The sequence below is a fragment of the Pistacia vera genome, unplaced genomic scaffold, assembly GCF_008641045.1.
Source record: "Pistacia vera cultivar Batoury unplaced genomic scaffold, PisVer_v2 Contig483, whole genome shotgun sequence".
Lineage (NCBI taxonomy): Eukaryota > Viridiplantae > Streptophyta > Magnoliopsida > Sapindales > Anacardiaceae > Pistacia > Pistacia vera.
The window spans coordinates 622,248-643,748 of record NW_022196316.1 but is presented as its reverse complement, the minus strand read 5'-3'; the positions used below and the strand labels follow the sequence as shown (position 1 = coordinate 643,748).

Here is a 21,501-nt window from a genome sequence, read left to right as displayed (position 1 = left end):
CTAGTGATTGCATTTAAAATTCATTTACTATAGAATACAATAGTTCCAGTGACTGTAAAAATTTCATAATGAAATTTCTGTAGTCTCTTGATTGTGTTTAAACAGATATTCATAATAATAGGAAACAAAAACCTGGCTACAGATTCACATGTCAGGTCAAAAATATAAACGCCAATTTCAACTCTCATTAGAAAATGGATGTATTTCTTTAACACCGAATAATCAATACGGCATAGTTTGAATAATCGTTGTTAATGGAATCGAAACTAAGGTACTACATTAGTCTTATACCCAAAAATGGATCAAAATCTAATACTAAAATCTGGGTCCCCAAACTCTTAAACAGACTCTCGGTCTCTCTATCTTCAATCTTTATCAGACTGTGTTTGCTTTTTCAGAGTAAAACATCAAAGGCAAGTGAGTGTTATATTCAACCCACCACAAGCAGAAGCTGCTGTCAAAGACAAAGGGCCAATGGAGACTTGAGAGAGAGCCAAGTCATCGAGCGAAATGCAATCGGGGCCGTCTGTTAAATGGATTGGAAAACCACGAGTTTAGCCGGGTGGTCCGTTTGAATAATCCTACACCAATAACCTTTTCTCACAATCCTGACATGACAGTTCGTAATTGATCAGATCGCAATTAATTAGTGAGACCTATGTAAAACCCGTTATGAACTGACTAATTACGAGCTATCACGTCAGGATTGTGAGAGAGGATTGTTGGGGGATTATTATTCTGTTCCTATTCATATAAATAAGTATTGAATTGTCATTGTTAAAGCTACTGTTGGTTGATGCTTCTTCTTCATCTGCATGTAATTGGTTTTTCTCTCTGGATATTAGGTGGTTTTGGTCCATCTTATAATTATGTCTTTTGCTTTTGGTTTTTCACCTTTGAAATTTCCTCAAATTAACAAGTGAGATAAATTTGGACTTTTTCATCTTTTATTTTATTTTGATGGGTACTTTTTTTTTTTTAATGGTTAAATCACCTCAATACTTCAAAAGAATTTATATATATATCAAAAATTTGCTTAAAGAACAAAAAATAATCATAAAATTTTAGGTCACCATCACAAAGTCTGTCAAACTGTATGATCCATCGTAAGATCTTCACATCTTACGATTGAGTTGCGAAAATCAAATAGATATTATTCCAAAAACAACAATATCTGCTTTGTTAAACTCAAACGTGACAAAATTCGTACCCTGAATCAGTAAAAAAATGTTTTACTACATTTATGAGGCTGAGAAAATGGAGAATCGAAATATCAAATAAAAAAGAAAGTAGAAGAAGAGGGAGAAAGTGATGAAAAGAGTGAAAGAGTATGGGCAATGTAAGCTTTGAGAAGACTACAAAGTAAACAATTAATTTGCAGGTCCATAGTCTATAGATAAGCATGCGAAAGGGACCACTTTGTTGTACTTTTTTTTGGCTCTTCTCTTGAATCTAACTTGATCCTAACTGGATATTCCTGCCATTGTTCTGGAAAACTCCAATTATTTCAACTTCAGCCCTTTTACCTTCCGCAGGGGGAGCTTCAAGATTTTTATATTATTATTTATAGGGGCGAGCATGGGTAGAACCGAAACCTGCGGGTAAAACTAAAACCAGAATCGGAACCTATCCGAAACCAACACTGTGTGGGTAAATTCCGGTTTCATTTTATTGGAATCTACATTTTAGGTTCCAGTTCCTTGAATTTAAGAACCGGAACTGACAGATTCCGGTTCCGATTTCTTTTTTTGGAACTTGTACTGTGCGGTTCTAGTTCTGATTTTCCCAAAAAATACAAGGTACCCAAAACCGCTCACTCTTAATTATTTACTTGTTTTCTCTTGATAACATTATCGTAGCAATACTACAGTAAGATTATTTTTGATAACTTTTAAATCTTGGTTGAAAGAGTTATGATTGAAGCACAGTATCAGGTACTACTACTTTTATCCTGTTTTGATATCTTCTGGATAAAGAGCTATGATTGAAGTATCGATCCCCATCCCAGTAAAGTTACTGGGGCTGTAAGGTAATTATTCCCATTTTCTGAAACAAGGGACTGTTGCAGAAAAAACATGTTAAAGAGTTGAAATTTTGGTTGAATGGCATCCAAAGAGCTGAGCACTTACTATAGACACCGACATTACATATGCTTTTCACTCGAGATTTGATTTATTAATAAGAGACCTTACAAATTGCATCCAATGAAGAAGGGACTTAAAGTGCCATAAACCATATTTAATTGTGATTTAAGATAAGCCATACATATTGCTAAACAAGATTTGATGAAGATTTTCGGATAGAGTGGAGCCATAAATGAGATCTTGATAGATAATTAGATAAGGTCAGCATTGTGAGGCCAAAACATAATCAAATCATGACTGAATGAAAGTTATTTTCCTAATTGTAAGTCATGGGAGAATTTGATTAGCCCCACTTTCAAAACTGAAAAAAACACCAGAAAATAGCAACATAAGCTTTGAGGGATGAAGAAAGAACCTATGAAAATGTCTTTCGATGCTGACATTTCAATCTATGAGCTGCCCCAGAGACTCAGCACCATTGTAGAGAATACCAGACTTTTTCAATTTTCAACCACAATTCTGTGGATTCTGCATAAAGGGGAAAAACCATTGGGGTAGATTGAATGGTCAAGATCAAACATTTTAGTAAAGAAATATGCAAAAGCAAAAGCAAAAGCAACTTCAATCACAATTTGCGGCTTGAAAACAAAATCCTTAGAGATATTGACATCTACAAGAAACCTAAAGGACAATTATAAAGAGAGCCTGTCGATGATACATTTGTTAGTCATGCATCTGGACCATTTCAAAGAATTTTAGTGGTTGCTTCTCTACCAATCTCTATAGATTTCTACATCTTCCAAGTCTGGCCACCAAGTATCTGAATATACACCTATAAATTGAAGGGTAGTTCAAAGTAAAACATTTAAAACTCTGCTTTCTCAATTGTTTTCATCACATACATAGATGGTAGAGAGCATTCTTAGTGCATTAAAATATGAAAAAGAAAATGTTAGAGAAGAACACATTTAATCATCATAGTTCATTATCTCTTCTACGAATACGCATACATTTGATCTGAATTCTTCCACTAAAAATCTTCCGATCATAATAATTCTAATTATCACTTTGGTTCCTGACAAGAAGTTATGGGAAAAGGAATTCACTTGATGTAATTATACTATTAATGAAACACTTGTGAAGGGTTAGGCCTGATTTATACATTTATTTCTTTTCTTCCCAAAGACATACAACCCCCCAATTGATCACTTCTTATTTTATGTACAAAGAAAAATCCAGGAAAGCGGATCTTGCTTACTTCCAATGGTGTGATAACCTACTCTTCATCATTTTCTGCATCGTGACTTCCATACACAACAGAAAAATAGTACCCTATTGTTTTAAGAGAGAGGCCTGGGAACCTGTGAGAACTGCCAGGTCGGAGATCAATCTTAACAAAAGGCCATTGCATAGCTTGTGCAGCCTCACATTCTTCCCATCCATCTCCAATTACGCAAAACCGGACATTTGGATTGTTAAAACGTTCCTTGATCCATTGAAAACACTGGAGTTTCCCCACTTCCCATGAGCTGTAAACTGAAGAAAAAAATAATTTATCAGTACTTCAACTGTTTCTTCTTTATGACAAACAATTAAAAGCACCAAAACAAGGTGCAAGCTTCGTGAATGGGATTTATACAAGAATTTTATAGCCACTCCATTATTATCAACCCATATAGAAATAATATCCCATTGAAGAAATTACATAAAATTTAATCATCATTACTATAATGTCAATTTTCTATATGCTATGAAGATGTGGCAGAATATATTATGGAAAAGAATGTTTATTAGACTTGTGATGTTTGATAGGAACCCAATCTAATAACTCAACAATTGGGCTAGGCCATGGGTTTTCCATGAATTTGGGTAAAACTCTCCTCAGAAAACCAGCTTGTCAAGGGAGGGTGCCCAAGTCTTTATAACCCATATGCACACTCCTTTTCCTTCCAATGTGGGATCCTAACATTCCACCACGCTTCCACAACCGACATCCATGTCTGCCTCTTTACCCCTTGATTGACTACGTGGATCCCCGTTCCCTTGGGCCTCCATGCCCTTTCTCGGGGTAGCAGTCCGAGCCTAAGGTCGGCCTACCACGTAGGCGCAAGATCATGCTCTAATACCAATTGATAGGAACTCAATCCAATAACTCAACAATTGGGCTGGGCCATGGGTCTTTCATGGGCTTGGATAGAACTCTCCTTGGAAAACCGGCTTGCCAAAGGAGGCTGTCCAAACCCTTATAACCCACATGCGCACCTTTTCTCCTTCCAATGTAGGATCTTAACAGATGTTAACGAATATTATTTCTTCTCTAATAGTGAATGAGTATTAAATACTTCTGAAATTTGTCAGAAGTGTTGAATCAGTATTATCCAATTGCTACTGATGCTAGGCCCCTAATTTGACAAACTTAGAAGAAATCTTTGTTTCGAAGTTTCATTCAAGGATTATATTTTAGCAGGCGATGGTAGTATTGCATCCTAATTAAAGCGTTCTCCAAAGAAGAACAAGGAACTTCTTGTGGAAGTAATAATGCCAAACAAGGTAATTTGGTTTATCGCTTCAAATGGTGTTTCTTACAGTCTTAGAGGGTGAGACCAGATTGCGATTTCTTTAAGAGCATGGAAGTGTTGGTTGTTGGTGTACCTATTGCCAAGAAGAAAATCACAATGTAACAAGTGGCGGATCCAGAAAATTTGTTTAGGGTTGACCAAAATAAAAACTAATTACATATTAATATTTTTGTCCATTAATATTTTTGTTAGGGTGAGCCAAAATCTAAAAATTATATATATTAATATTTAAAAAAAAAAATTGAGGGTGGGCCATGGATCCGCCCCTGATTGTAACTATAGGTATAATCTTTGTGGGAAACCCTTGGCTAATTTAATTAGTCTAATCAGGTCGAGCTCTTCTACTACTCTTGGGATCTCGAGTTCTCAACAAAATGTTAGTAATACCACATAATTGCATCAATAAATGTCACTCTTACCATATGGTGATGATTCGATAGGAAGACTTTTGGGGTACTTTGTTCCAGGTTTCACGCCTAATCCTAGGGTTTTTAATGTTTAACTTCTTATAGCAGCATGTTAGGAAATTATTTTTGTAAGTGACTTGGGTATTTTCTGGTTTATACAGTTACATGTATGCCTTAAATATTTCTGGTTTAATTAATTTGTCCAAGTAAAGAATGGTAAGAGGAAAAAAGGGGCTTGGGTGAGTTACTGATTAAAGATCAGATCTTGCAGGTTTTGTCTCCTGACCATTCTTTTTAGATCAATAGATTTGTGAAAACCACTGATTTTTCGCCTGGGCTAGACCAGCTTTCCTAGCAAGCTACAAAATTGAGACTGAAACCTTTCTAGGTGTAGTTTAATTGTTCTACAATATTACATATGTTATTATGTATACTGTTTGCTTTCTAACGAACTAGAGATGAAAGGACACAAAATAAATATGAAAAAATATATTCAGTTAATTGCCAAATACAGCTGATGTACAATTCAATCAGGATAGCATCAGCTTCACAAATCAAAAGAATTTATAATGAGGCCTGACTTGCTAAACTAATGTATCATAGTTATTAAAACATAGCACCCTGAGGCAGTAAAATGTTGCCATGTGAATATGGCAATTAAAAGCGTACACTGATGAGAAGCAGAGAAGGTTAATATTAACTATGAAGTGGGGTGCTAAGAATAACATAATTTATGGATAAATGAGATAAAATATAAGACTGACCATCTCCATGCGCTATCCAATTGTCAAGTCGAAAGAGTAAGCATTTTGCGAGGCTAGGTATCAATGATCCAGAAGTCACCAAAACATTTACATGTTGGAATTTTGCATCAGTAAAGTCAGTGATCCCACTGGTAGAACCAAGAGAAGATGTTGAGTAGTCTTCCCCACTTGAACACTGCTCCAAAAAGGCCCTTGCTACACATTGGAAACAGAGATGTCTACTATGGCCAAGTGATGGAAATATGTATTAGAGCACAAGCTCAAATTACAATTAGCAAGGTAATGTACGAATTTTTTTTAATAAGAAACTCAAATAAAGTTTTAAAAATTGAATTAAGTTTTACAAACTAATGAACAAGCTATCTGCATATATCCACACATGTACTGATTACTAAATCAAATAAAGATGAAAAGAATTTCAAGACTTAACACTTATGCATAATTTGCTCCTGACTCTAGTGATTGCATTTAAAATTTCCATTTACTATAGAATACAATAGTTCCAGTGACTGTAAAATTTTCATAATGAAATTTCTGTAGTCTCTTGATTTGTGTTTAAACAGATATTTCATAATAATAGGAAACAAAAACCCTGGCTACAGATTCACATGTCAGGTCAAAAATATAAACGCCAATTTCAACTCTCATTAGAATAATGGATGCTTATTTCTATTAACACAGAAACATTTTCCATGCACCTATTTAATTATCCACTGTTCTGGTAGAATTTCACAGCTTTATCTTAAAAAGATTACAAATCACTAAAAGACATTGCAGATTGCTAACAAGTGAAGCACTTAAACACTGGAACCATAAAGGGATATAACTGAATTGAATTGCGGCCACATCAAAATTCTCAAGGAAAATGTACCTGATGATAGCCATCTATCTGTATATTCATCAGTCATACTGTACAATTCATCCAAGAAACTCAACATTTCTTGATCAAAAATACTTTGCAAACCCTGAAATAATAGAGTTAATCACATCACTGTATTATACACCATATTATAACATAATAGCTCTAACAAAGTAAACAGCTTCTGAATGAGATACATGAGATAATGCAGAGCAATCAATACATACAAAGGATTGAGAAAGGAAGACATGACTGCGGATAGAAGTGCCACATATTACTTCCCACTTCCAGGAGACACAAAGTTTGAGAGAAAAATCAAATTTAAAAACATCACACACTTGACTTCATCATTTTCCATAGATTCCATAAACTTGCACAACCTATCTTCATTTGAAGATGACAACCAAATTAGAAGAATCCAAAAAACCCATATAAACATGAAGCTAAGTTTGATTCTGGTTACTTTTAGCTCAAAAATCCACTGAAGGAAAATTTTCAAAACAGCAAATGAAACAATCATATTCTTGTCCACAATGAAGAAAAAATCACAAGTCCAATTAACACTAGTGCTTCATATGAATACAATTTATCATTTACTAGCCCAAAAAAGTTTATCAGATAACTAAGTATGATTGGAACCACAGGTTTTCATTTCTATATACTTTAACTCAATCCAGATAATCATAAAACAACTAGGTAAGCATATAAAAGATAAAAAGACCCCATTCTGATACACAATAAATATCAATACCTGTTTATACTTATTCCCAATAGCTCGGTGCCTGTATGCAAGCTTCTTGAGACTGGGATCATCATGTGGAGGACTAAACCCATCCCGGTTAAAATCATAACCCGAAAGATCCATCCCATCATCATATTGCTTCAATGCATCAAGAAAAGGCTTATTGTAGTTCTCAATCTGCAAAGTTGAAAAAAGCTTCATACTTGTGACATTCAAAATCACAAATTAGTAATGAGATATCAAGTGAAAAATGCAAACTCACTTGCTCATAGAAGAAATAGTCATCACACATTTTAAGAATGTGATTCTCCCACATTCTCCCAAGCTCAACACCTTTCTTTACATCTTTTGAACCATTGAAAGCCTCAGCAAAAGCCCCATTCAGCAAAGACTTGAGCAGAATAAGGGTCTCGTCCATGTCCCAGATGTAAACATTTGTAATCCGATTCCCGGCCTTTTGGGTCTTTTCATCAGACGCTGACGAGTTGTCTCCCATGCTTTTGTCTTTGAATCTGTTGAAAATTTAAATTTTGAATTCGTTAATCGGCAAAAGAACTAATTTTGGATTTGGGTTTGTTAAATCATAACAAGAAGAACATATTGGCGGGTTACCGTTATCACTAACTAAACTATACAAAGGTTAATTTAATGAAACGCTCCAAAATTAGGGTTTATGAAATCAAAAGATTACCTTCGCGTTATTTAAGAGATTGCTTTTCCAACTAACTCGGATATATTTTAATTTCTTAAATCATCTATAAATTGGTTCATTTTAATTACTAATTTAATTTTGTATACGGGATTTGTTTTTATTGTATGATTGAGTTAACGATTTTTTCCCCCTATTCACGTGTCTCTCTATGGAGTTTTAAAATACTATTTTATTATATAAATTTATATTTTATTTTTTATTTTGGCATCATTACGATTTCAGACCACCATAATTTTCTTCTCCAGTCATCACTCATCAAAACTCATCAATCTCTATTCCTGTTGGCCTCGTCAATTGTCGATAATCTAGCGATTATATGCAGCTGACCCTCCCAAGTCAAATTCCGATCAATCCCAACTACCAAAATCTAATCTTTCACAGCCAAAAGACTTATCAATCTCTCCTCTTCAAAAGCCCTAACAGCTTAGACTAAGTTTATTCTCTATTCATGGTCAGAATATAAATTTAAATAATAAAATACAATTTTAAAAATTTATAAGTGGAAAAATACCATTAAATCATTATATGGGTGGGAAAAAGTCTTTTAACTCTATATAATTTGTGACATTTTTGGGTAGATATTCAAAATAATACGGCTATATAAATTATTTTGGTATAATGTAATAAAAAAAAAAATAATAGATGTGTTTCATAATGACATAACCAAATTATGGTTATGCTAATTATAATTTAAAATTTTATTTTAAAGAATTGTACAAATTTTTTATTATTGATTCTTTACAATATAATGATTTTAAGGATAATTAAAAGAGTAAACTTTCCTACTCATAAACTTTTAAAATATTATTTTATTACTTAAATTCATAATCCGTTTTCGATTTTGACATCGTTGTGACCCCACACTACCATCATTTTCTTCCCCAATCATCGCTCACTAAAACCTCTCAAACCCTACTCTCGTCGATTTCGCTAGTTGCTAGCAATCGAGCAATTAGAGTTTACGCAATCACCCCTCTTAAGTCAAATTCTGATCAATTCCACCACAAAAATCTAACATTTCACCACCTAAAAACTCAACGGTCTCTTCTCTTTAAAAGCTTCAACAGTTTGGATTGAGTTTGCTCTCTGTTCGTCACCGGAATATAAATTTGAATAATAAAATGGTATTTTAAAAGTATGTGGGTAGAACAGTGCCATTAAACCATTATTTAGGTGGGAAAAAGTCATTAACCCTAATTAAAATGTTAGAGATGGTTTGTGATTCAAATCGTAACGGCTTGCTTCTTTGCTCTGGCTGGGCTTGGTGGGACCTCGTTGGGGTGTGTGTGTGTTATGTACTGGGTGTGTCCTCCCTTGGGAAAGCCTGGGGTGAGCTGGTTTTTAGGTGGTTTTGGAGATTTGGAGGATTAGTGGGGTAGGTAGTTTGGCTCGGCTTGGCAGTGTTTTCCTTTTGCCTCAGGGAGGCCTTGATTTGGGGGGCTTTTGGAGTGCTGGCTGCTCTGTGGAGATTATCCAGAATGCTGCTATTCTGGTTAGTGTGGTCTGCTGGTATGATATGTGCAGGTGGGTGAGTTGTTTTTGTTGGATGTTCTGTCCAGATTATCCAAACTTTGGAGGGCTTTGGTTTTGTTAGACGGTACAGATTGGTTGGTTTTTTGGCTTTCTTGTTTTTGTGTAGTGGGGTCCTGGTGGGATGGAAGCTTGGGAATTGGGATTTAGTCTTTGCTGCTGGTCATTCGGCCAGGTCCTCTCCCTCTGATCTCTGCGTGTGGGGCTCTGTCTCCTTGGCCTTCCTTTGTCTCCTTGCTTGCTTTAGTTTAGTTGGCCTGGGCATTTAAGGCTGGTTTTCTATTTTCTTTGCTCGCCCCTATGGGGCTGGACTGTTTATGCTCTCCTGTTTCCTTGTTTTTTTGGGTTGAGGCTGTTGTGAATAGGATTGTATAGCGTTTTGTTTTTGGAGTTTCTTCACTTTGCTTGTCGCGTTGAAGTGCTTGGGGTTCTCCCCTTCCTAGGTGTAATTCTTTATTTTTTATAAAATTACTTTACCATTCTGGAGTTGAAATTAACATGGTCAAATGTAGGCGGTTCAAAATTTTAGTAAGAAATCAGAAGTTGACATTAGAAGAATTTTCTGATAAAATTATCAAATAAATAATAAGAAAATGAACATGTTTATCCATTAATATTCTAGGCCGGACCCCTTTTGACTTTTGTTTGAACAATAAACCAACTGATACTGACAACAGATTTTGATTCCTAAGCCCGCAGATTCGAGGCTGAGTCAAACAAATTAACCCTATAAACAGCTTGCTTCTTCAAATTCTTTATTAATAACATCCTCATTTTCAACAAGTTCGATCACTCCACAGAATATTTATATATTTCTGATTTGGTCGGCTTCTGGAGTCTATTCAACAAGATGGCATCAAATGTAGGTCGTTGATGCAGTCATTATCATAGTTTTATAGCATTAATGTAAACGACCAAAATAGCAGACTGGTTTCATAGCAGTCTGAGTTTTCCAGAAAACTGCTATGGAGTTTAGCTGTCTTTCTTGAAAAATTAGAACAAAAACCAAAACAAGATTCACAAATTGTTATTTTTATATCACAGGAATGCAGATGGTACAAAATGTAAGCATCAATTATACATTGTTTGTTTCTCTTTTGACATGAACTGTGTAAATATATTGGCTGCAAATTTTATATGAAAATCTATTGAAGAAAACAAATTTTACAGGGCAAACCGTATGAAGTTTAAGCGTTTATTTGTCACGCGCTTGAGACGGGTTTGCTGCGAAAAAGCCAAAAGATTGAGCAAACTCTGGACCAGAACCCTTTCTTTTTCTTCACTGGTAGAGATTTAGCATCCTTACTAGCAACAAGGTCAGCCATGAACTGAACAACAGCCTGATGAACAAAACAGTAGAATTAAGTTCAGTTTTTAATAACTATGCAACAGAAAATAAGTTCACATTAAGCAACATAAGCTGAAGTTGTAATCTGGCAATACCTGAGCACCCAATTTAGCTACTTCTCTTGGTGGAACTTCTAAAGGAGTCTCATCAGCACGAAAGACTCTCAGTTTCGACAATAACCCAAAAGATTCTGGTAAAATTCTGATCTGATCATCACTTATATCCAACTCCTCGAGCATCTCTAGATTTCCAATTGCTCTTGGCAAGGCTCTAAGATCTGCAAAGTTCTTCCCCACATTCAGTTTCTTGAGGCTTACTACAATACAAAGGCTCTCGGGAATGGACTCAAGTTCATTAAAGCTCACATCAAGCTCCTTTAACTTGGAGAGGTTTCCAATCGTTGTTGGCAACCCTTTTATTCTGTTATAGTGCAAAGTGAGAATCTCCAAGCATTCAAGCTTCCCAATTGCCTCAGGTAGAGCCTTTAGCTGATTGAAATCTAATCTTAGCTCTACAAGTGATGAACAGTTTCCAATTGTGTAAGGAAGTTCCTCAAGTTCATTGGTTTCCACATCCAGTTTCTTCAAAGAGGTCAAACAGCCGATTGACTCCGGCAAATGGGTAAACTGGTTTGAACTTAGATCAAGGTTTACTAAGTTGATCAAGTTCCCAAAAGAAGCTGGTAATGATTTCAACCAGTTTGCATGAAGGTCAAGATCAGTTAGGTTGATAAGTTCCCCAAACGAGTCAGGAAGGTTAATGAGTTGATTCGAATGGACATCGAGCTTCTTTAAGCTCTTGAGGCCATTGATAGAGGATGGAAGAGCCATGATGCGGTTTTCTGATAAATTCAGTTCAATCACATCCTTCAATTTTCCAATTGACACAGGAAGCCATTCAACCTGATCTACTAACTTGTCTCCAAGATCAAGAACTATTGCTCCACTTTTAGCAGCATTTTCAATAACAGCAGCCATCTTCGTCAGACTCAATTTTTCATTGTTTACTTCACCTGTAAATGCTCCAAAAAATCAGGGTTGAATTCAACAGATTAAAAAAAAAAAAAACAACAAAAATAGTGTGAACTAATCACTAAATTCAATACATAACATGAAAGACACGAACTCTTTACTTGATTGTAACTCTACACAACCCAAAATCAAATTCAGAGGTAAAAGAAACTTGATCAGCATGCCAATAGAAAAATTCAAAGATCAAACAAATCAACATAAAAAAATCAAGCAAAAACAGAGATGGTAACATCAAATTCAAGGAAAATTATACTTCAATCACAGTTTCAGTCTGATAAAGATTATAAATAAATAAATAAATAAGCAATAGTTTTTACCTGAAAAGAAAGCAGCCTTAGTGGAAGAACTTTTCAACAAGCCCTTAAACCCATGTTTCTCCAATTGATGATCATCTTCTTCCCTTCTCTTCACCAAACTCTCATCACTAATAACACATTCTTTCTCGATTTTCTCAACTGGGTCATCATCAAAACCACCCACTTTCTCCATCTGGGCATCCCCAGAAACCAACCCAGAAGCTTTCTGAATCAGCTCATCAAAGGTCCCGAAGTACTTGTCAACTTCAACCAAGTGCTGAGCCTCTTTCCTCTGCTCATGACTCTGAAACAAAACCATACTCTTTTTAAACTGTTGCAAAATGGAGAAGAGTTCTTCAGGAACATCTTTTGGCTTCTCCTCGTTGGAGATTTCCTCAAGCTTAGTTTGCTCCTCAGTGTTGACTGTTTTGATCACAGACAAAGCTGCTTCCACTTCTTCAATGGAGGGCCTTGGTGGCAGTGATCTGTAGAGTAACATGATGTCTTCAATTGTTCGTATAAAGGCGGGTGAAGGGTCATGTTTGGATATCTCAGCCATGGATGACTACTGGGTATGGTGGTTTCTAGATTCTGCAATAATGAAGAAATCTTCAAAGGCTTTTCACATTTGAAGTTAATAAATGATGGGGTATTTATTAATGGATTTTGATCTTAATCAATTTAATTAATAATATTTTAAATTAATTATAATAGTTTTTGAACTAACTTATTCTTGGCTTCAACTAATCACGTTTATCTTTGTCAACTTTTCAAAGCATTTATCTTTGTATGAATCTTTAATGGTTTCACATGAGATACTGATACATCAAAATGGAAGATTAAAATAAATAAATAAATAAATAATTTTCAATTTATTATATTAAGATGGAATTTTTTTTTTTTTAGGACACAACATTTGCTTGTATTTCAAAAAGGACATCTATTTCTGTTTTAAATTTGTGTTTATTATATTTTTTTAAAGGAATATTTAAAATTAATCAAGATATATATATTAAAAAAAAAAAAATCCATATTTTGTGTGTATTAAATTTTTAGTTATCCAAAAGATTAACTATTTCAGATTTCTTTTAGTTTTTTGTTTCAGAAAACAAAATTAATAAGTAAACAATTATATATAATTTATGAGAAAAATAGAATGAAATAGAGAAAACGATAATGATATCGATGATAATAAACAAGCTTCTATTCTTAATTACATATAAAACATGAGTTTAATTTTTCTTTTAACTTTCTTCTCAATATATTATAATATACTTTAAAATCATTGTCATGAAATTTCTATTGTGGAAATTTTGTCAGAAAATGTCAAGAAAATCAACAACAAAAAAAAAAAAAAAAAAAAAAAAAGTAGATAGAGTGGTGCTAGAAAATATGATAAAGCTTAAATTAATTAAGCTGAAAATGACAGAAATAAAATTAACGTGACAACTTCTAGCTACTCAGTTCACACGAAAAACTTATGAAAGAAAAAAAAAAAAAAAAAAAAGTAGTTTTTGGTAGTGAATAGTAGGAGTGTCAAAAGAACTGGTTGGAACCAGAACCGGCGGATACTTTGAGTTTGGTTCGGTTCCTACCCAGAACCAGTCGTTAATGGGTAGGTTCCGGTTCAAATTTGTGGAAAGCCATTATGTGCAGTTTTGGTTCCGGTTCCTAACTATAGGAACCGGAACCAGGAACCGAGACTAATATAAAATAAAATTAAAGATTAGGGGGATTAATAAAAACTTTTGTAGAAAAAATAATGTGAATACATTTATATTTATATTTCATAACATTTAAAGTAAGTTGGTTTGACTTTTGAGAATCTATCTTTACAAAGTAATGGAGCTTGTAATTTTGAATTTATAATTTGTAATTTTATTTTTGTTAATAAGTGCCAAGTGGGGGGGTATTTGTAAGTTTTTAAGGGTTTTTTTGTCATTTTAAAAACTTTTGGGGGGTCATGAATTTTACAGGATACCCAGAACCAGAACCGGAACCGAAACTGTTGTTACAGGTTCTGGTTCTGGGTATCTAGGAACCAAAACCGTCGGTTCCGGTTCTGGTTCCAAATTTAAAGGAACCGTCGATTCCGGTTCCGGTTTCGTTTCCTTCAAAAAGTGCAGGGTACCCAGAACCGAACACCCCTAGTGAATAGACAATGAATTTGTAATAAACAAAAAAAAATTGTTAATCTTGCTCTATCGATGATTTTATGTACTTAAATTATACATGTTTCGTAATTGAATTCGTGGACTCGAAAATTATCAAACTCTCGTGCGATGAATCTGGAGAAAAAAAGATTAAATATTTAGTTTGTATTTTTTTTTTTTTAATCTAAAAACATATAAAATCTAAATAGATAAATTGAATGATTGTTGATTTTTTACTTTCTTATTTAAGTTGTTTGTTTTTTAAATAAATTTTCTTCAAACTTAACGATTTATAAACACCCCCATTTGACATTAGATATAATATTATGTAAATAATTTTTTATTTGATATTGTTTAACTCTATACTTAAAATTTATAAACTTAAAAAATAAATACAAATACCTTATTGAATTAAAGTGTTTGATAAAAAAGTTTAAAGTAATAAGAAAAAGGCGTAAAATATTAGCATACTAAGAAAATTGTTTAAAGGGTTAATTTAAATAGACTTATTTGTAATTATTTATATTAAATAAGAAAAAATTTGTCAAAACAATTTAAACAAAGTATTGAGATATTTTTCATTAAGTAAAATAATGTCAAAAAAATTAGCTTTTTTAATTCACTTAATATTGGCAAAAAGTCAACAAAACACTTGTTATTCAAATAAGTAATCGAGTTATAAAATTATTTGGATATTTATTAGACTTGACTTATATATTTTATTAACAAAATCGAAATTGGTTCAAACCGATGAACAATCGTAAAAGCGATAATGAGATTTATCATTTGAATCATTCTTTTATTCGAAAATCTGTCCGTTTGGTTTTTTTATTTTGGAAATAGTATTTGGTAATTGAATAGGGTGATTATTATAAGGTAAAATTTAAAATTTAACAAAAAATTCCTTAAGTTTGTTAATTTAACTAAACACCCCAATATATAAAATTTTTATAAAATAATAAAAATACCCCCACCCACCTACAATGCCAGATTCTGGTCACCACCGCTAAAATCTTGTCAGAATCTGGTATTACGATGCAGACTGGTCAGATCTGGCCAGTCGTGCTTCGATCTGGCTGGAAAAGGCCATATCGGTGAATTATCGACCATTTTCGGTCGTTCGTACGCCGTTGTGACAAATTCCGGCTACCATGGGTGGGTTGGGGTATTTTTGTTAATTTTTAAACTTTTTTTTAGGTGTTTAATTAAATTAATAAACTTAAAAGGTCTAAAAGTTATTAAATAAAATATAATAATATTTTCTGAATAATTAAACAAACAAATATTTTGAGAATAAAATTAGAAATAGGGTATGAAATAATAAACCAAACGATCGATATTATCATTATTTCCGCCTCGCTTCATAGTCCTCACTCCACACAGGCCCAATTTAAATTTATTATGAAAACTATTTTTTTCTAGACTTATTATTGCATTAAAAGAATAAATACTCTCTTCGTTTCTTTTTAAGCGACGTTTTAAGATCTTGCATAATTTTTAAGAAAACAAATTTCTCTCTCAATATACTGACTCTTTCACTGAAATTGCAATGGGAAAATTTTGATTCTCCCACTGCTCTTCACCTGCATTTGAAAAAGAAAGAGAGAGAGAAGATAAGGGGCAGAGATGGAGAAAAAGAGAGCAGAGATGAGGGCAGAGAAAATTGGAATACAAAGGACAGGGGAATTCATCAAGGAAGAGAGAGAGGATGGAGTAGTCAAACGACTTTTATTTTGGCAAAAAAATACTTTTCTCAAACGTTTATTAAAATGAATCGGAGGGAGTATTAATTTACAATTAATTACAATCCATACATTATATTATATTTTTTAATAAAAAAAAGGTAAGTATTAATATGGCCTCTAAATTTAGTTATCAAAAATAAATTTGGTTAAATTCACAATAAAAATAAAATCATAATAAATAAATTTTACCTAATTGAGGCAATAATGAACCGCGTCACTTCAAAACAATTAAATCTTTGCAAAATCACCCCTGAGCCTTGGGCCTTAACCAAATATACACTGACCTGCATCCGCCTTGCCTGCTCAGCCCTTTCTCTATCAAATTCACACACACACACACACACACAGACGCCTCCATTTTTCTCAATCACTCTATTGATTTCAAGCTTCAAATAAATCAACGCGTTCTTCATCTGTGAGTTTCTCGTTCACAATCCAATCTTCTTGTTTTCTTTGTTATGTTTTCTTTTTTCTTTTCTGTTTTATGGTAATGTGATTTTTATACGATGATATTTCAGGGGTTGTTGATTGAAATTTGATACAGATATTGTTTATATTATATGGGTTGCACTGTGAGAGAGAAGCATATCCGGACAAACCGGAGGCCACGATCCGTGAAACCCGAATTCGATCCTTGTTGTTATCTTGATAAGGTATCAATATCTAAATCTATACTTGAATCGGGTCTCAAACCATTGAGTTATCATCTGGGTTTACATGATTCGACCCAGAACTCAAACCCTAACCCTAACTCAACTTTTGAGGATCATGGTTGGGGTTACTGCACTGAGGAACAACTGGAGGAAATTTTGTTGAAAAACTTAGAGTTTTTGTATAATGAAGCTATATCTAAACTTGTTGCATTGGGTTATGATGAGGATGTTGCTTTGAAGGCTATATTGAAAAATGGGTATTGTTATGGTGGCATGGATGTGTTAACAAACATATTGCATAATTCTTTGGCTTATTTGAATAGTAGTCCTTGTGGTGGTGGTGGTAATGGTAATGCTGGTAATGTGAATTCAGAGGAACCAGAGATGGTTTTTAATGATTTAAGACAACTAGAAGAGTACTCACTTGCGGGTATGGTATGTTTGTTGCAACAAGTTAGACCACATTTGAGTAAGGGTGATGCCATGTGGTGTTTGCTGATGAGTGATCTTCATGTGGGTCGTGCGAATAGTATTGAAATTCCGGGTACTAATGTTTGTGGTGGTACAGTTCCAAACAATGTGGATAATGTTGTAAATAATGGTGGGGTTAGTGGTGTTGTTGCTCCAGCATTGTGTAGGTTTCATGGAGGGTGGGGGTTTGGGAGTGGGGGAAATTCTGAGTTTTCGGTCAATGGGTTCTTTTCATATAGTGCTGAAATGACTTTGCCGAGGGATATTGAGTGTCCTAAGAGGTTTAATCTTTCGCCTTCTATGAAATCTTTGTTGAAGAGAAATGTCGCAATGTTTGCTGCTGGTTTTCGGGCTAATTCGAAGCAGATGCAGTCACAATCTCCGGCTTGTCTGAGTGTTACGTCGGGTGGGGATGTTTCTCCAGTTGGATCTGGGGCTGAGGTTTTGGTTGAGAAGTGTGAGGAGTCAAAGAGTTTGAAGGATCCAAATGGGGTTGATTCAGTAATGAGTAAATTGCGTGATCTGAATATTGATGAGCATTTGGAGGATGTAACAGAGGATCAGAAGGATGAGATGATAGTTACTTTGCTTGACCAGGTTAAGGAATTAGAGAAGCTGGTGAAGGAGCGGAAAGAATGGGCACACCAGAAGGCAATGCAAGCTGCTAGGAAACTTAGTAATGACCTAACAGAGCTTAAAATGTTGAGGATGGAGAGGGAGGAGACTCAGCGGTTGAAGAAGGGGAAACAGACTCTTGAGGACACAACCATGAAGAGGCTCTCGGAGATGGAGAATGCACTGAGGAAGGCTAGTGGTCAAGTAGATAGAGCAAATGCTGCTGTTAGAAGGCTTGAAACAGAGAATGCTGAAATCAGAGCAGAGATGGAGGCTTCCAAGTTGAGTGCTGCAGAGTCTGTTACAACATGTTTGGAGGTCGCAAAGAGGGAGAAAAAGTGCCTTAAGAGGCTCTTGGCTTGGGAGAAACAGAAAGCTAAGTTGCAGGAGGAGATCGCTGATGAGAAAGAGAAGATCAAGGAGTTGCAACGATGTTTGGCACGCGTCCAGCTGGATCAGAAAGAAACTGAGGTGTGTTTAATTTTTCTGTTTCCACCTATGCATGCACACAAAATATTAATTCTTAAGGTTTATTGGAATGAGATCATTTATAGTAGTTTGAGTAAGAATATTGACTATATACCTGCTGTCCTCTCATTGTAATTGTCTGAGTTTCAATTAATTAAGAATATTGATTCAAAACCTAGTTGCATAAAATTTCTTGTGTATCCTATATTGGTTTTCATAAAATATAGACTTCCAAATTGACATAGGTTAATTAGACAAAACAACAGTGATAGAAACCTGAGCATTTGAAGTCAAATGTTTATGGAACTCGTATTTCAATAATGTGGTTTCCGCTATACTTGCTATTTAGGAATGATTTGTTGGTCTTCTCATGGATGAAAGTTAGAACTATGAAGTTGCAGATATTATTATCATTTAGATCTCTGCCTAAACATAATGTATAAGTTACTCCGTTGAACGAAGCAAATTGTGGGTAACTGAAGGAAATGAAATTTTATTGCATCAGTTCACACTCTAACCAGCACTAAACAGCTTCTACATATTTAAGATAATGCAATTTGGAGCAACTGAAAGCATTAAGAATGTGAAATGGAACAACTACAAACATTTCTCTTCTGTTTATGAGATGATGTGATTTTTGGCAAATAATTTCTGGATCTTCTGCTACATGGGATATATTTATTTTTATATGAATTGATTTTACATTTGAGTCTTGTATATAAGTTTGCTTTACCTTTATACGTTCAGTTTTTGAATTTGTTCTTTTTAGCTTCAACAACTGTGCCAAATGAGCTCACAGATTTTTATTACTAGTATCTGTGTATACATAAACAGCAGCAGTCTTGGTCGTTTTGATCTAAGGTTCTTGATTCTATTTTTCATATAATGAACATAATTTTTTATTTTTAGATTAATGGCTGTTGATGAGATTATAAATTGCTTTACTTATTTAGCAAGTTATATCTTTTCTTCCCCAAAGGCACTGTGGAGCTAATTTTAGCTGGGCAGAACCAAAATCCTGTGTCTTCTTGCTGTTTGAGAGTTATAGTGCCTTTTGGGGGAGGGAAGAAAGCTTCAGTGTCTTGGAACTGTGCGATGATGGCTATTCTTTGGGTATTTTGGTTGGGAAGGAAAAGAACAACATTTGAAAATCATTTGGAAGAAAACATTTTCTCTTTATGGCTTCTCTTTTGGTTTTAGCGACTTCTGCTTTTCGGAGAATTCCTCGTTTCCTTATTCATTATAATTGGCCATTGTCTTATGATTTGAGCTGTGTTTATGTTTCAGCTAGTATAAGTTTGTGTTGATCTATTTGGAGTATGTTTTGGTGTTTACATTTGTAGGGCTATTTTAGAATGTCCTACTTTTGTTAGGGGAAGTCCTGGGGTGTCATGTTGTAAGTATTTTTTCTGTTTTGCTAGAGGACATCTATCTCTTCTTTTGAAAATTTAACACATAATACAAATTTCCTGTCTCTTATCCCCCCAAAGAAAAAGTAAATGAAAATGAGAGGCCATAACCTGGGAGAATTATTTTTTTTAATGATGTGAAACTGTATTGGAAGCTGCAACTTAAAATATGTCCTTATTCCTCGTTCATTTTCCCCTCTAAAACACATCTTCTTATTACAGTCAAAGTGGAGGCAGGAACAGAAGGCCAAAGAACTAGCCTTGACCCAAGTGGAGGAGGAACAGCGTTCAAAGGAAGCAGCAGAAGCTAGCAATAAAAGAAAGCTTGAGGCTTTGCGCCTGAAAATAGAGATAGACTTCCAGCGCCACAAGGACGATCTCCAAAGACTTGAGCAGGAGTTTTCGCGTCTAAAAGCATCTGCAGAGTCTACTGAGTTGATTCATCAATCAGCTACTTTACCTTTAGGAAAGTCAGAGAGGGTAATGCCCCAAGGAGAAACGATTGCAAGGTTGCTGCATGAGTTGGACGAATTGGAAGATTCGTCTGAGAAAGAAAGCAACCGTGATAGGGATTGCATGATTTGTTTGAAAGATGAAGTCTCCATTGTTTTTCTGCCCTGTGCTCACCAAGTATTGTGTGTCAGTTGCAGTGACAATTACGGAAAGAAGGGAAAAGCCACTTGTCCATGCTGCCGGGTTCCAATAGAACAGAGAATCCGCGTTTTTGGAGCAAGTTCATAGTCATAGTTTGGGTTTAAAGAAAATATTGTGCATCATCAAGTCTTTTTCAGGATTACTTGATAATATGCAATTTACATTTCGTTGAAGACATTTTGGCTGCTTGCTTTTACATATACCTGCCTCTAATATGCTGTGATAGTTGAGCATAATGTGGATGTATGTATATAAGAACTTGAGTAGGCTCATGGTTTCAGCCTTAAATAAGTGAAATGCATTTTCACTTTGTTTCCCACCTGCTTGCAATGGAGCTAATTATCTGTCATTTATTATTTTATAAAAAGAGTTATCATTCTCTGGCCTGTTTGTGCATGATCAGGATTAGACAGAGCTTATATGTAGCCAGTATCATCTAACAGACAGTATGAAGTAATTTCCTCGTTACATTATTACAATTTAAGAAATGGGTTTATTTTGGTAAGTTCTTTGTTTGTTTTCTCTATTTATCTTAATTAAAAATAATTATACAATTATTTGAAAGCGCTCTTCATAGTTTAAAAAAAAAAATTCCCAAAACAGGGGCGGATCCAATGGTCACTTCGTCAGTCTTGGCTGAGCTTAAAAGCCAAAAAATCCTGCAATTTTATATTTGTTACGTAAAGTATTTACTTGTGTCTCAATTTAAAATAAAATTTTGATAGATTTTTCATTTCCTTCACTCTCAAAAACATAAAAATTAAAGTTTGTGATTAGTATTCTCTCAGATGAATCAACTCAAAGTTAATTCATCAAACGTGTCTCACCATTCTCAAGCTTCTAAACATTTCAAGTAATTTTACTTTCACTCTTTTTTTCTTCTTAATTAATTTTATTTCTATTGGATTAATCTTGAATCCTCAATGGCATGGTGTATATCTATATCTACTCAGTGATTGAATAATTTTTTTTATAATTTCT

The 21,501-nt window shown here is 34.4% G+C and overlaps 3 protein-coding genes across 6 annotated transcripts; 1 reads left to right on the top strand and 2 right to left on the bottom strand.

The window, feature by feature from the left end:
• Nucleotides 1-2,291: 2,291 nt before the first annotated feature.
• LOC116146788 (eyes absent homolog) lies at nt 2,292-8,173 on the bottom strand. 3 transcript variants are annotated; one of them, XM_031432233.1, is made up of 6 exons: nt 7,698-8,093; nt 7,445-7,612; nt 6,706-6,799; nt 5,835-6,029; nt 3,343-3,620; nt 2,292-2,612 (listed from the first exon to the last, which is right to left on the bottom strand). In XM_031432233.1, exons 1-5 carry the CDS (start codon nt 7,929-7,931, stop codon nt 3,361-3,363), a joined length of 951 nt encoding a protein of 316 aa, XP_031288093.1. In that variant the 5' UTR covers nt 7,932-8,093; the 3' UTR covers nt 2,292-2,612; nt 3,343-3,360. The 3 variants fall into 3 exon arrangements, with proteins under 3 accessions (XP_031288093.1, XP_031288091.1, XP_031288092.1); XM_031432231.1 differs by lacking the exon at nt 2,292-2,612 and adding an exon at nt 8,127-8,173 and having other exon boundaries at nt 3,038-3,620; nt 7,698-7,947; XM_031432232.1 differs by lacking the exon at nt 2,292-2,612 and having other exon boundaries at nt 3,038-3,620; nt 7,698-7,947; nt 8,048-8,121.
• A 2,522-nt stretch (nt 8,174-10,695) lies between these two features.
• Nucleotides 10,696-12,993, bottom strand: LOC116146766 (plant intracellular Ras-group-related LRR protein 5-like). The gene is made up of 3 exons (XM_031432205.1): nt 12,374-12,993; nt 11,121-12,037; nt 10,696-11,017 (listed from the first exon to the last, which is right to left on the bottom strand). The coding sequence occupies exons 1-3, from the start codon at nt 12,909-12,911 to the stop codon at nt 10,880-10,882; spliced, it is 1,593 nt and encodes a 530-aa protein (XP_031288065.1). The 5' UTR covers nt 12,912-12,993; the 3' UTR covers nt 10,696-10,879.
• Nucleotides 12,994-16,528: 3,535 nt separating this feature from the next.
• On the top strand, nt 16,529-20,899 carry LOC116146767 (MND1-interacting protein 1-like). 2 transcript variants are annotated; one of them, XM_031432206.1, is made up of 3 exons: nt 16,529-16,665; nt 16,769-18,460; nt 20,089-20,899. In XM_031432206.1, exons 2-3 carry the CDS (start codon nt 16,811-16,813, stop codon nt 20,605-20,607), a joined length of 2,169 nt encoding a protein of 722 aa, XP_031288066.1. In that variant the 5' UTR covers nt 16,529-16,665; nt 16,769-16,810; the 3' UTR covers nt 20,608-20,899. The 2 variants fall into 2 exon arrangements, with proteins under 2 accessions (XP_031288066.1, XP_031288067.1); XM_031432207.1 differs by having other exon boundaries at nt 16,535-16,665; nt 16,795-18,460.
• Nucleotides 20,900-21,501: the final 602 nt, after the last annotated feature.

What these genes read in the sequence shown, in the direction of transcription:
- LOC116146767 (XM_031432206.1), top strand. Translation starts at nt 16,811, where the DNA reads ATGGGTTGCACTGTGAGAGAGAAGCATATCCGGACAAACCGGAGGCCA. An exon ending in TGGATCAGAAAGAAACTGAG is followed by an intron (nt 18,461 to 20,088) that starts GTGTGTTTAATT and finishes TTCTTATTACAG; the next exon opens with TCAAAGTGGAGGCAGGAACA.
- LOC116146788 (XM_031432231.1), bottom strand. Translation starts at nt 7,931, where the DNA reads ATGGGAGACAACTCGTCAGCGTCTGATGAAAAGACCCAAAAGGCCGGG. An exon ending in AGATAGATGGCTATCATCAG is followed by an intron (nt 6,030 to 6,705) that starts GTACATTTTCCT and finishes TCCAATGTGTAG; the next exon opens with CAAGGGCCTTTTTGGAGCAG. An exon ending in TTGGATAGCGCATGGAGATG is followed by an intron (nt 3,621 to 5,834) that starts GTCAGTCTTATA and finishes TTTTTTCTTCAG; the next exon opens with TTTACAGCTCATGGGAAGTG.
- LOC116146766 (XM_031432205.1), bottom strand. Translation starts at nt 12,911, where the DNA reads ATGGCTGAGATATCCAAACATGACCCTTCACCCGCCTTTATACGAACA. An exon ending in TAAGGCTGCTTTCTTTTCAG is followed by an intron (nt 12,038 to 12,373) that starts GTAAAAACTATT and finishes GAGCATTTACAG; the next exon opens with GTGAAGTAAACAATGAAAAA. An exon ending in TAGCTAAATTGGGTGCTCAG is followed by an intron (nt 11,018 to 11,120) that starts GTATTGCCAGAT and finishes TTTGTTCATCAG; the next exon opens with GCTGTTGTTCAGTTCATGGC.